At 41.1% G+C, this 14,397-nt stretch overlaps 1 protein-coding gene across 1 annotated transcript in view; it reads right to left on the bottom strand.

Annotated features, from left to right (window-relative positions):
• Positions 1-13,128, bottom strand: part of LOC137608944 (pappalysin-1-like) — a 76,404-nt gene extending 63,276 nt beyond the window's left edge. The window contains exons 1-2 of the mRNA XM_068335590.1: positions 11,525-13,128; positions 5,270-6,374 (exon numbers count right to left, since the gene is read on the bottom strand). Of these exons, the coding sequence (XP_068191691.1) occupies positions 5,270-6,374; positions 11,525-11,915 (1,496 nt within the window). The 5' untranslated portion in view covers positions 11,916-13,128. The remainder of the gene's footprint in view (positions 1-5,269; positions 6,375-11,524) is intronic.
• Between the last annotated feature and the right edge of the window lie 1,269 nt (positions 13,129-14,397).

Genomic DNA, 14,397 nt, shown 5'->3' with positions numbered 1-14,397 from the left:
TACTTACGTAATTTCTTCCGGAACCAATTAATTTCGTAAGTCGAGGTACCACTGCATACATTTGTTTTGTTGGTGTCTTACATATGAACAATCTTATGTGGTTATTTTAATTTATGAAGGTCTAACATTCTTCCTAGCAAACATTCCCATTAAGAAGCCCAGATGCATCACTGACGGTTTCCTTTGATGGTTCTCAAAAAGGAAATGTATGCACCAAATGTTAAAAAGTAAGTGAAGAACCAAGCTTTGTCCTACATCTTCTCCTCAGTGTGGCCTGAATCAGGGGTCCCCAACCCCCGGGCCGCGGACCGGTACCGGTCTGTGGGCCATTTGGTACTGGGCCGCACAGAAAGAGAAAATAATTTACATTACTTCCGTTTTATTTATTTCTGTCTGAAAGATGTTTTATTTTGAAAAATTTCCCAATTCTCTGTTACATCCGTCTACGTCAGTGGTCCCAAACCACCGGGTCGCGACCCATTACCAAATCGCGGAGTAGACCAAAACACACTTCAGGTGTCATTGTCTACCCCTAGATCAGCGGTCCCCAACCAGTAATTCTCATTATTTTAATTATTATTATTTGATTGACTTGTCCACCCTTTTATTGTATTTCTCCTACGTTGAATGCACTGATTGTATGTCACTATATTTCAAAATAAACCTCATCAGTGCAGTCACTTGAATCGAGTTTTTAATATAATTATTTCTTAAGATTATTTAGTTTACAGAAATGTTGATTGTCAATTTATGACAAAAAAGGTCGTTTATTGTCTGTTGATGTCTGCATTTTACATTAAACCACTGTGGATGATTTATTATTAGATTACAACTGTCCTGGCGTCATTAACTATTATCGAGCAAATGAAGACCGGTCCGTGAAAATATCGTCTTAGATGAAACTGGTTCGTGGCGCAAAAAAGGTTGGAGACCGCTGGCCTAAATGAAGCAGTTTAAAAGTAAGTAACACTTGTTTTTAAAAGTGATCTGGAGGATTTTGATGATTCTCTCACTGCAACACGCCTGCTCAAGGTTGCCGGTGAATATATTATATGAAGCAGCAGGTAATGTTTCATAACATCTCTGCATTTGTCCAACAGAGATTTGCTGTTGGACAAATCTCTGTGCTTCAATCTCCTGTTGGATAAGAAGCTACTTAGTGAAGATGCAGTGTTCCCTCAAAACTGCACATTTTAAATAAAGGGTTTGGTGTACCAAAATGTCTTCTTCAAGCATTAGTAAAGCTACAGGGCTGCACTCACTGGGGCCAGGTCTAAGGAGAGAGAGCACAAGAGATATAAGGTCCCTCTTCTTAATAATTTCAGGAATTTCATTATTTCCTTAGAAAATATTTGTCTTTGAGTTTTTGGACATGGATGAGGGGGGGAAAGGGTCAGAAGGGTTTGATGCTTGAAATTATTGAGTCAGCAATGAATAAGAGCAGTAACTATAATGTAGGTTCATAGCCTTACAAGAGTGAAGTTAGTGAGGTACCTTTTACAAAAATGTTCGTCACATGCTGGATTGATGCACGGGGGAACTCTCAGAGCAAAAGAAGATTTTGCCAAAGGAATGGGGGAAAAGACCCGAAAAAGACCCTTTCTGCATCTGCATGTGAATATATGTGGATGTTTTTAATTTCACACTGCCCTAATGATGACATTAGCAAATATTTGTCAAAGGCTTTGGCCAGCAGCCCCTGTAAGAATGCAGTGTCTTTGTATATGATAATGCTTGGAGTCATTTTGGATCTTATAACCACTCCATCTTTCCATCTGTCAATCTTCAGCTAATTCAAGCCGCCTCCTCCGTAACCTTTGACCCCATCCCCGATGTCCTCTCTATTCCTCTCCCACACCCCTCGATGGTTTCCCCATGCCGTAGCCCCAGTTCCCCTCTTCTGACTCTCATCATGCATGTTTCAACCAAGATGAGTCACTTGGGAGAGAGGATTTTCCATGCATTTAACCACACCACTTTTCAGAAGTACTGGGGGAAAAAATCATTTTAAAAGACTACAAACTGGTGCAATGAGAGGAGGGGGATTGAGGGAGAAATAATGGTAAAGTGGATGGAGAATATTGCTTCTTTAATCCAAACATCGGAATACAGCATCTGCTATAAGGAGATCCAAGGATGCATCTGCAGGGTAATCCAACCTGCAAGTTGTTGCTTTTTTTTATCTATGCATATCAAAGTGGTGTTGTGACGTTATCCGTGTACACTCACATAATTCGAACAAGTCTGTAAACTTGTCTTGCGTGTATTTGTTTTGGGAAACAGTGTTAAAGCTGGTGCGAGCTGGCATGGCAAACATGTTCTCACGGCCAAGAAGACACTTAAAATGGAAGGGGCCCTCAGCTCCCCTGTCATCAAGCTGGTCATCATCACTGCCCCTACACCCATCATTCATCTCTTCCTTTATTGCATTACTTGCACACTCCTTAATCTTAAAATTTACTCCTCTGATTATTTTTCCTTTCCATACAAGACACAGGAATTGTGTCAAAGCTCAGTTTCCAGGGATTCTGCAACAAATGAGAGCAGCATTTTAAAAAGTAGGCTTTTCAGATGTATGGAATGGAGCATTCCAAATGCCTAAGTTTCCCAGTTCCTGTCTTAAGTTGGACATTTGATTTCACTACTGGGAATAAACACAGTCCTCTTGCATTTCCTTACTCCATTCCTGCCAACCCATGTCCACCAGCTAAGCAAAAGACCCCTATCAGCCTCAGTGAGAGCGCAGGTGAAACTCATATATGCATGCTGTGGCTTTAAAGGGGAAGTGCAAGGTCCTGGTATTTACGCTCAAGCACTCCATTATGTTTTATGGGCCGGGGGCTTAAGGTTTAGATGACCAACGGTAAAACACCAAAGTTAAGGGCCCTGGGATTAATTCCCCAGTCTGTTAGAATACGGCTGGAGAGGGAGCGAAGGAAATAGAACGAGTGGTCCATCCTTTAGCATGCCACAGGGAGAGATATTAACTCAAGAGGGAGGGAGACAGAGGCCAAAAGAAAACAGATGACTTATTAGCCTCTGATACACAAAAACTTTCATTTCATTTCCAAAAAATATTTTGAGGTAAACTGGATCTAATGGCTATGATTGCAATGTTTGTGCATCCATCTTTACCACAGTTTGGGATTTCTAGTCCTTTCAAAAATCTACTATTTTAGATAATATAGACTTGATCTTATATTTAACTATGATAATAAATTAGTTTTTCACTGAATCGACATCTGAAATGGCTCATACGGACTCCCATTTGTTTTTGTTCTGTCATTTGATTGATGCTTAAAAGATTGCAGCTGCTCTTCACTGCAGACATAAGAATGTGCAGCATTAAAATATAAACTGTTTGATAGCATCAAATACTGTACCATCAAAACCACATGAAGTGTCAAAACCAGAGGCTGTGAAAACGCAAAATATTTCCCTCAGCCAAACATAGAGGGAGGGAAATGGGGGATTATTATCAATGGTATTTTCAGAGGAGAGACTGTTGCAGGACCACAGAGCTGCCTTTGTCCTGCTTTAGGCAGATTTTTTGAAAACACAAGGCTACAAGTGGTAACAGGCGCAAACGCTGCAAAAATAAATGCAGGACCTCACAACCATTGTTTGCCGGCGTGTGCAGTACATTGTTCATTCACAATTCTATAATTAAGGAGGAATGTCAAACTGCTCTCAAAGCATACCATAATCCAAGAAAAATAAGCAACTACTTGTGCAGATCAAATCTGTCTGTGTCTTTTGCTGTCTTGCAGGTTACTTTCCTTCCAAGTTCATCCTTCAAACTCCTGCAGTGAAGCATGGACCTTGCAATGGCAAGTGTTTTGCCAATGGCTGATGCCTAAATTACTTTGCCTGCCACTTGATGAATGAGTGTCTAACGATGACTAAGCTTGTAGGGATGGAAGCAACAGCAAACCCACCTGCTTTTTCCAACTGATTTCTTAATTAGATGTCATTATTTAGCTATTTAGAGGTCCTTATAAACAGCAGGATAGCGCCAAACAGACAATCCTTCCAGCTTATTTGTGATTGAAAACAGTCTGGATTCCTTAATTCATGCAATCAGAAAGACCCAAACAATCCCACAAACTAGGTCGACTAGTTTCTCCCATTTGCTCATCCCCAAATGACAGTGGCTAGAAATACTGACAAACATCTGAATTTCTGTCAGTTCTGTCTTGTTTTTTTTATTTCTGGCATAACCATAAAAACCTCCTGCATTGTCCACAAAAATGTCTCAGTCTACTGTGTTAAGTTTCAGCGTACCAAGAAATAAACAATCCTGCTGTTGGAGGTCTGGCATAAACCTTACTACAACGAATTCATGAGATTTGTTCTTTTGCCAGTTTTTCCTCATCATCGTCAAGCCACAGTAAGATAACCACAAAAACAATAACAACAAAAAAACACAGGCATTCAAGAAGACGTCTGTATCCCCCTTAAGTAGTTGAACAAAACCACAAGATGGTGTACAGTAAATCTAAAAGGTGCTGTAAATATGGTATTCCTGTGCAAGTGAAGTGAAGTTTTCTGTTCTGTTTTTTTTAAATTCATTAAGGCACCCTTACCTGTCTCTACAGGAAACACGTCTTCTGGTGGTTTCCTGGAGAGACTGATGTTTCTTTAAAATGATTTCCATCGCTACAAGCCATGTTGAAATGTCTTTCCCGACCTCAAATTGCCCTTACACTGTTGAGAATGTCACTCTTTCCAAACTCTTTCCTCCAATGAAGACAGCTTAATTAGGACCACTGGGTTTTGGAGATACTGAGCAGAAGAAGGTGGAGAGAGTTGTAAAAAAAATTGATACAAAAAACAAGTGGTCTGGCCGACCTATTTGCTACCAGGAAAGTCATCCGTTTGCATTTGTTTTGCCTCGCTTAAGTGTGGAACACTGATTGAACTGGGCCAAGGCTAGATTGGACTAGCTGCTCCCAGAGGATTTTGCAGGCCACACAGGCTGGGAGTAATGTTACACTCTGCTTCAGCCCCCAAATGGTCAGGAACAAGTAGGACTAGACAGCAAAACCTCTCTTCAGGGACACGTGAACGATTGTTTGATTTACTCAAAGCATGTGAGGTAGAGGTGCAGAGGTAGTTTTACAAAAAATTGCGCAAAGAACCCAAAAAAAATCTATGCACAGGATACTTCAACAAGTAATGGTGTGTTCAGCTTCTTGGTTAACTAAAAATTGTGTTTTAAATAACTTAGGCGAATTATGATAAGAAGCAAAATGCAATGGTTTCTTACTTGTGTGGAGATGAACGGTTGAAGCATGTCTTGGTCACATCTGTCACATTGGGATTACAGCAATCGCCAAAATCATAGAAGAAGTTTTCCCAGTTGCATTCCGGGTCGCATACACCGTTCCCCTGCTTCTGCTCCGAACAACGGATCCAATGACCAGACATACAGTCACCAGCATCAAACCCTGTCAGTGGATGGCTGCATTCTGGGTCGCATATATCATTGCCAACTTTGTTGATGTCACAGTTAGCCAAAATCAACCTGTTTCGAAGGGAGGAATTGGTCACATTATAAATGCTGAGCTCCCAGGTGATGTTGTAAGGGCTGAAGGCATCATTTAGCTGCTGGTGCTGCAGGCTGATCTGATGATCAGATACAGTTGGCCTTGTATGTGCATCGTCCCAAACATTAATGACACGATATTGTACTTTCTTAGGCCGGCGGAAAGTCCAGAGTTGGTTGTAGTTTTTGATGACATCAACATTGTCACAGACAGTTTGGCCACAAGCTGGAGGCTCTAGCGTTGTGTCCAGTAATCCTTCAGAATTTCCAACTCCACCACCACCCAGGACTCCAAATCGTCCACTTCCTGGATGCTCTGGCTGAGGAAAGCTGCCATCTTTTACAGTCAGCCATTTCCGGCCTGGGTACTCAAACGTCTCGCGAATTACCAACTGAGGTAGATCTAGGGGGTCCTCGTGGCTCTGCATATCCCTGATAACTTGCCTTTGCGCTCGGGCCTCTCTCCATAGACCCACCCTTTCCACTGCACCCCTATAGTTGTGATTCAGTGCATTGCCCCCAATCATCAGCACTTTACACTTTTTGGTCAAATGGCTGAAGACGTCACCCGATTGCTCCCGACTAACACCAACTTGGGCACCATTGACAAAGAGCTTCATGTACATGCCATCATACGTGACAGCCACATGTGCCCACTGGTTTGGTATGTAGCGAGTGTTGGAGTGGATGGAGGTCATCTTGTGGGCACGATCAGTTTTCAGGGAGAAGAAGAACCGGGCATCACGGTTCCCGTATTCACTTATCGCCTGGATGCCAAGCAGCCAGCCTCGGTCATTGGAGGCGTAGAAACATTTGTCATATAGTCCTGGAAAGAGAATGAAAAAAAGTCAGATACTGTGTGCCTGGGAATATTTCTACTTTTCAATGTGGAATTTAACATTAGTACAAAATAATAAGCAGTCATAACAGCATCATCTGTATACATGAACCTGGTTGACCTTTTAAAACCATATTTTCTATTTTAAATGTTTACAGGTCTCATAATTTCATTCTGTCATTTGTTGCTAATCAGATTGGAGCCTGTACATTTTAACTCACAAGTATTCTTAAAGGTCTTATAGATGAGGTATATTGAAAACAAGGTGGAGATGAGAGGTCAAATCTATCAGCGTTGTATTTTCTGATATTAAGTGTGCACCTTGTCCTCGTAACTGGGTTGAAGTGCACATTTACCAACAGGGAGACCCCATGGAAATCTGTCTGTATAGGCTTCTCATGAACACTGAGTACATTTAAAGCTGTGCATGCAAATGTCCCTTGCCAGTAGACTAGCCAGAAAAGGCTAGGTTTCTGCTCGAGTCTTGTTTTCGTAGAGGCACCAAAACACCTTTTTCCTGTTTCACTTGGACCGTGTATGTCAGATTCAGCATGGTAATGTGTTTTCACTTCTTAGGGGATCTCTGAATGTTGACTTGTTATTTGTTTAATGCTTGTTAAGATATTTGTGTGCAAGCACTCAAGTTCATGTATGTGTGTGTACATGTGTGTCTGTTAATGCACAAATGTTTGTGACTACGTGCATGCATGCATCAATCCAGTGCAAAAAAAAAATCCTTTTTACAAAGTGTCCCTTTTGTGAATCTGTGCATACAGTGCCTGCTTATACCCTTCATATTTGCCTTTTCTACCTGTATAGATCATGAGCTAATGATGAGCACATCTTTGCCTCAGCCTACTTGTCCATTCAGACGTCTTTGTTCCTCATCGATTGGGAATCCTGAGACCACAATAAGTGGCAGGCTAATGGTGATTGCACCGACATCTTGCTAACTCTGACCTGTTTCTAATTAGATGTGCACTCAGGTATGCATTCATTAACTTGATATTTCAATAGACTAATGTTCAAAGAGTTAGGGTTGGGTTCAGCGTCAAGGTCAGTCCTTTGGTGGATGACGTTTCCAGGCTTTCCACTACGCTGGAAGGAAAAAGCTCTCCATCTGTCAGCTAGTGCACTCAAGGCTAAAAGGTGTGCTAAAATGCTTGTAGGGCTCCTAGTGTAAACAGCTGTCATAATTCTGCCATGCTCAATTAATCTAACACGCTACACTTTTCCAGACCCTACGCTGCACCTCTTCTGGCTCACACCAATGCACTCTCACACACACACACACACACACACACACACACACACACACACACACACACACACACACACACGTAAGCGCACACTTACGCAGACGTGCATATATGCTTGCATGCTCATGAACAAAAGCACACACACACTCACGCACACGTGCACAGACAAACTGAAATGTCGAAGGACGCATTTGCGTCGTTTCGTAAACATGCACACACACACACACTCAGAAACAGATTTGCATGTGCACATACAATAGAGAGCTGTGATAGAGGGCTGTTCCTGTCAGGTTCAAAGACAACCTTCCTAACACTTGTCATTTGTCTTCTCTCAAGAAAAACACACACAGGAAAAAAGAAAGTATAAAAAAAATACACATACAAAGAAAAATGTCACTAGGACTTGATAAAAAGCAGGGAAGAATGGAACAATAAAGACTCTGTTTACTTTTGAGCTGTTCTAACTCTTAAAGGTCAAAAAAGACACTTTTCATAGGCACCGTAATGACTGCCGTGACAGTCCCCTTGAGGAGACAATGGAACATTCCATTATTATTATGAAATCAAATGTATAGAACATAACAAGGAAATTAATTATAAAAGTGTCACCAGCACTTCAGAAGACTTTAAACATTTCACTTGACTGTCAAGTTTCACCTGAATAGCAGTTTTAATAAGTCACAAATTACCTGAGAGTTGCAGTTACACATAATTTTAAAGGTCAAATGAAGTCAAAGTAAAAAAAAATTTAAAAAATCATCAGGATTTGGGATTTTGAGCAATATTTCCTTCTGATGGTAAATCAAAATATCAAAATATCCTGACAAGAAGTTTTTAACTCACGAAAACATTTTTTAAAAATGTTAAAGTTGTTTTTCTTTTTAACACTTTTTTGGGTGAAAGAGATTGTTTCTAGTTTTCTGCGTGCACCAGAAATGTATTTATTTACTTATTTACTTACTTACTAAGTTAGTTACACATGTCCTTTCAGGGGCTCTGTAGAATATAACATCTCACAAGAAGACAGCAACCAAAGTATATTCTGTTATCACTGCAATTATTTACTAATATTTGCAAATAATTGTTCCCACCAGGTTATGGAAGACATTCGCCCTTCCTCATCTTTCTCATCTTTTGATGCGGGACAACACAACATGACCTGGATACAAGTGCTAATAAGGCAAAACAAAGTTTGCATAACATTTTAACACAAAATTTGATGTTTGGTTGATCTGGATATGAATGGAAGTGCGTTTGTGTGTATGTATGTGACTGTGTGTGTATGTGTGTGTGTGTGTGTGTGTGTGTGTGTGTGTGTGTGTGTGTGTGTGTGTGTGTGTGTGTGTGTGTGTGTGTGTGTGTGTGTATCAATTGTTACCACGTGTAACTGTAATGACAGAAGAAGAAACACAGCACATTCACACACTTGCATTCCATGATGAGTTTGACCGTTCCTCTCTGGAGTCTAAAGTAACAGCTACTGATTTCTGAAGACTCTTTTCATCCAAAGGTGGTCTTGCTCTATATCTCCTAGGAACTGTTGTAAAAAGAAATGTTTATTCATCTTCAGCAACATGAGTTCACCAGGTTATCGAATAAATAATCATTTACATCTGTCAGCATCTTGAAATGTTCTTATCGTCTTCTCTAAATTAAGATATTCCAGACAGTTATTGGAATCGTGTGTGTGTGTGTGTGTGTGTGTGTGTGTGTGTGTGTGTGTGTGTGTGTGTGTGTGTGTGTGTGTGTGTGTGTGTGTGTGTGTGTGTGTGTGTGTGTGTGTGTGTGTGTATGCAATACACAACTTGAAATCAGACAAGAGTGAGTCACCAGAGCTGGTCAAGCATGCAAATGTACCAGACCATTCCAGAGCATCCAGTTTTGCTTTTTTTTTTAAGCAGAGCCCAAACTCATCAAATAACAATTCCCCATGAGTTCCACAAAACACAAGACACGTCAACATATAGCCCAGCAAATTGAAATGTGGAAGAAAGAATGGAAAGAACAAATAAAAAGAAAAGGAAAGAGAGAGCCATATAAAGAGAAATGGCTGTGGTCAAAACAACATAGTAAAAAACAGCTGCTGCTGCTGCAAACAACACTGTAGTGGGATCAAAACAAGAGGATAGGGTGTTCTGAAAGCACTGGGATTTTTGAGGTCTGAATTGGATTTAAAAGATTAGGCTTAATTGGATTTGTTTGGTCATTCTATTTGTTCTCTGTGGGTTTGCTCTTTCGCATTAAAGAGAGTACAATAGGAGTTACACTTAAGATGAACAGACTCTTTTACAGGACTGGTCATTTCTGGTACAAGACAAAGGATCACAGGAGCAACACCTTGACAAAACTATGTGATCCACATCTGTAATGTCCATTTTCTATTAAAGAAAATACATCAGAAGGATCTTTCTTCCACCACATATTAAAAGTGGGTGTTGTTTTTCCTTTTTATTGCACAGGACTTTATTACAAAGCTTCCTGTTCAGGTGTCCGTCGTCACTCCGCTGACCAGAGAGCATCTTTCAGTTTGAGATTCTTATAAAGGATGCAGAGCATGTCTCTACCAGCTGGCTAGCACCACCTAAAACTTTATATCAATACATACACACACATAAGTGGTTATTTGTGTGTGTGTGGGGGGGGGGGTGTAAATTTACTCATATGGTTTCCTAAAGTCTCCAAATGTGCAGACTGGCACAGAGGAATCTGAGGAGTTCACGTCAGTTCCGTTCAAATTCAGCCATCTGCGCAAGTACTATTGCAGGCAGTGAGTTGTGTGTGCAACGCTCCCTATCGGTAGGGAACAGCAAGAAAAAACTGTCCTTTACTGTAATGCACAAAAGCGGTATTGGTTGACACAGATGATGCAGAACCGTTTTTATCACCTCTCCGTCGCTCCGTTACGCATGGCTGCAGAGCCGGGCGGGGGAGAAAATTACTGCACGCAATTGACAAGTACAAAGTCCTAAGCTTTCCTCGATCGATAGGCAACTGCTCAAGTGTCTGTGTGTTCTTCTCTGCGCAGTCAGCATATATAGATGCATCATCACTATCTGATAGTTCCTTACATTACAAAATAAACCACGGTTGCGCGCTGTAGTCTGCGTGTCGGCTAGACTGCGCACGGCATGTGTCGCCAAGAAAGCGCACAGCTGCACAATACCAATACAGGCAGGACATTTTCGTGCAAGAGGGGAAACCCTGGATCTCTCGGTCCTGTCCCGTAACTCCGGTAGCCAATGGAAAGATGTCGGTTTTTAAGGGGGACACTTAAGCTTTGCGGTTTGAGCCGCACGCTTTGAGCGCCTCGACCCAACGCGTCTACCGCTTTGTGCCTGACGTGACGTGCTCGCTCACAAAGTTTTGCCCATTACATCATAGTTTGAAAATAGCCAAGCCGGGTCAGATAAATTACATTTTACGCACAGTGACATCAGCTACTGGTCAAATGATGAGCCGGCTATTGCCCGTAGGTTTCATGGATCATAACGTCGTTCTCATGTTAAAAAAGGAAGGATAATTTTGATTTATAGCCGACAACTAAATCAGATTGAAGTGATTTCCCTTCGCTGAGATGCCCAACTTAAATGTGATCAAAATCTTCAGTGACCCTGCTTGCACTACCTGGAATATCCGCTACACTTTTCAGAGCATTACATCATTGTCTAGTCTGGTGGATGAACTCATTTTCAACTCGCTGAAACTGCATGTTGCTTTATTTGATAAACTGCACGACACTGTGACAAAATACCGCACATGTGTGCGTTAAGCTCTTCTTCTCATTTACCAGTTAAACTGGCTTTGGAGTTTTTAATAATAATTTTAAAAAAAAAGAGAGTTTGCTATACAATTGAATGGATGATGTACAGTCCATCCTACCTGCAATCACTGTGGGTGATCGTTGACCACCCTCCGGTTTGATCCACATCTCCAAAGTGAAATTTCCTCTGGGTATCTCCACGCCGGGCTTCAGCCGTAGCTGATCTCCTCTGCCGGTAAAATAGACAGCTTTCCCTCGGTCTGTAGAGTTTTCCTCCGTTTGAGAGGAGCGCCGACGCTGGCGAAGCACCCGGCGCTCCAAGCCGGGCAAAGAGCGTTTGCCCCGGGGCAGACGCGTGGCACAAGCCCCTGGGATGGTGGTTTTTGCCTCCCTAATGCGCACCAACTCCCTTTTGGATCTCCCCTTTCTCCGGACTGTCCCGCACTCTGATCCAAAACACAAGAGGAGAATCACCAAGCAAGACACCCAGGGAGATGTCCAAAGTTTCATTTTTTAGAGGAGGAAATGACAAAAAAATATTTAAAATAACAGAAAAAGAAATAACTGAATAAAAAAATGTATGTCAACAATGTTATCCTCTTTGGAATCCTCTCGAGTTTTCTTCTTCTTCTCTCTCCCTCTCTCTCTCTCTTTTTTTTTTACAACGGTACAATGTCAAACCGTAGAAACTGTCTAAATAAACCCATAAAGCTATGCTGTTTTTCCCTCTTTATAATGCTAAGCCACGACCCCCTCTCTTAAGCAAAACTACTCTGGAGACATTCAGGGGACACAGGAATATTTGATTCATGTATGTTCTCCACGGTCCCATTTAGCTAAAGGGATGACTAATAAGTGATCAATCAAGAGGGGGGTCCGGCCGATGCCCCCCTCATCCCCTTTGGACGGTAGGAGTTACTCGCAGAAATCCACAGTTGTCCGCCAAAGCTCTTGTCACACCTTTTTGTTGTTTCCTTATCCTACCCGTAAAACAGCATAAGAAATGGCACATATTAAATTCCAAAGACAAGTGACAACAAACCGACCTCTCATATTTATTACAGGAAACAAGAGGCAAATTGTAATCAAAAATGGAATCCAAACTTCCCTTTTCTTTTGCCTGTGTGCCTGTACAAAAGTTGCAGTGTACTATAATATCTGGTGAGGCGAATGAGAGAAAGAGGGGCAGAGAGCTGCAGAAGTAAGCATCGCGGTCCTCATTGATTGCCTGAAGCTGATAACACTTGGAGGAGTCGGAGCTCGCCGTCCGCTTTAGAGGCAATTTCTTTCTAACTCTTTTCAAGAGCAACTCGTGTTTCAAATGTTCCGGGGCTGCTGCTTTTTTTTTTTTTTTTTTTTTTCCAAAGTGGGAAGTCACACAGGTAGGCAACTCTCACTGACGGTAATTCTCTCCACGGCACAGTGAAAAGGATGGTGTTTACGGAGTTTGAAAGGCGTATATGTATCCCTCTAGCGGTTACACTTTAAACAATCCAACACTGAGACCGAGTCCACAGCACAGAGAACACCAGAGAATTAATATCACGCTGATTCCTCCCCTACTGTCTGTTCTGACAGGCATCTGCACATGTTTGACGCAAGGCTAGTCCAGTCCTCAAGAGAAAATGGTTTAAATCCTCTATTCCATAAAGCAGAATGAGTAGATTGAGTCCAATGCCCCTCAAAACACAGTTCTATATTTTTTTAAGAATATCAAATCTTGTAATCCCTATAAATGTAGGTTATTCTTAAAATTCTAACATTTTTAATGTAAACTTATCTCCTTTTCGATGTTTTCAGGCTTCCAGAAGAGTCCCCCCTTGCTTTAACTTTGGTAAACTAGACATTTCTTTTTCTTTTTTTTAAAAAGTGAACCCAATCACACCATCAAAGTCATTTTTCCCATTTTCAAAAGAAAGAGAGCAGTATTTAACTTAAATTGAGTGATTATATGTCCTTTTTTATTTAATTCAAAAAGCCATAGTTTAGTGATTTGAACTGCAAAATGGTGTAAAAGTGCACTGATGTGCTCATTTTTTGCATATTTGAATTCGGCCAGCTGAGTTTCTGAAGTTTATCCCAGTTGACTGGTGCTTAAAGTCACTTTTGTCAATGAGAAAAAGTAAAATCTGGGGATTTGTAAGTTTCTCTTTGAGTCTCTCTGTTTAATGTTTGCTGACCCATCTCTTTGGATGGATGTGAGTTTCAAAATCACACCTCCAACTAACGTTTCTAAGCCTCTGACAAAGCCTTGAGTCTCAGCCGATCCTTTGGTCAATGTTACAGTTACTCTGAGAATATTTTGACATAGTAAACATTTTTTTTAAATGGCTTTCCGTAGAGACAGTTGACTGGAATGTCAGCGTCCCCTCTCTGTTCTCCCACGGTTGCTTGTTGTAAACGTGTGTTTAGACAGCCCAAACCTGCCACCTACCATAAAGGGAAGAGACAACAAACGTTAAATATTTGCTTTCTTTTCTGTGCCTCATATTAACCTTTGTGCCTCACGACAGGGGAAATGGACATTTTGAAAGGTTTTTGACCTTGAAAGTGAGTTTCAGGCAGATTGCATATTTTAATCTTGTCTTAAACCTGAACATACAATCTTCTTTTGAGTTTGGTTGTGTAGCAACACATCAAATACTTTTTTTCATTGAATCTACATTTCAAACAATCAAGTTTCGCATGACATTGCGTGCCTTATTCTAAAATGCTAAAGATGCTTTTTCCAGTCAACATATATTATTTTTAGGACAGCAAAGGTCCAAGACTTTAATACAAATTTGCATAGAAATGTGCTTGGAAGGGATTTATAACCGAAGTTAACAATGAAAGAAAATGAAAATGCAGGACTCCTCCGATCCTGTAATTCTTCACCTAAGATTAGCTGTCATTCTCTCTGTGAAAGAACATGAGTGCCAAAGATAGAAGAAATGGGCTGATGTCTTATAGTCAGGAACACCATGTGCCGGCTGAAATAGAAAAAAGCCCT

The sequence above is a fragment of the Antennarius striatus genome, chromosome 15 (assembly GCF_040054535.1).
Source record: "Antennarius striatus isolate MH-2024 chromosome 15, ASM4005453v1, whole genome shotgun sequence".
Classification (NCBI taxonomy): Eukaryota; Metazoa; Chordata; class Actinopteri; order Lophiiformes; family Antennariidae; genus Antennarius; species Antennarius striatus.
The sequence above is the reverse complement of the archived record's forward strand: the minus strand, read 5'-3'. Positions and strand labels throughout refer to the sequence as shown.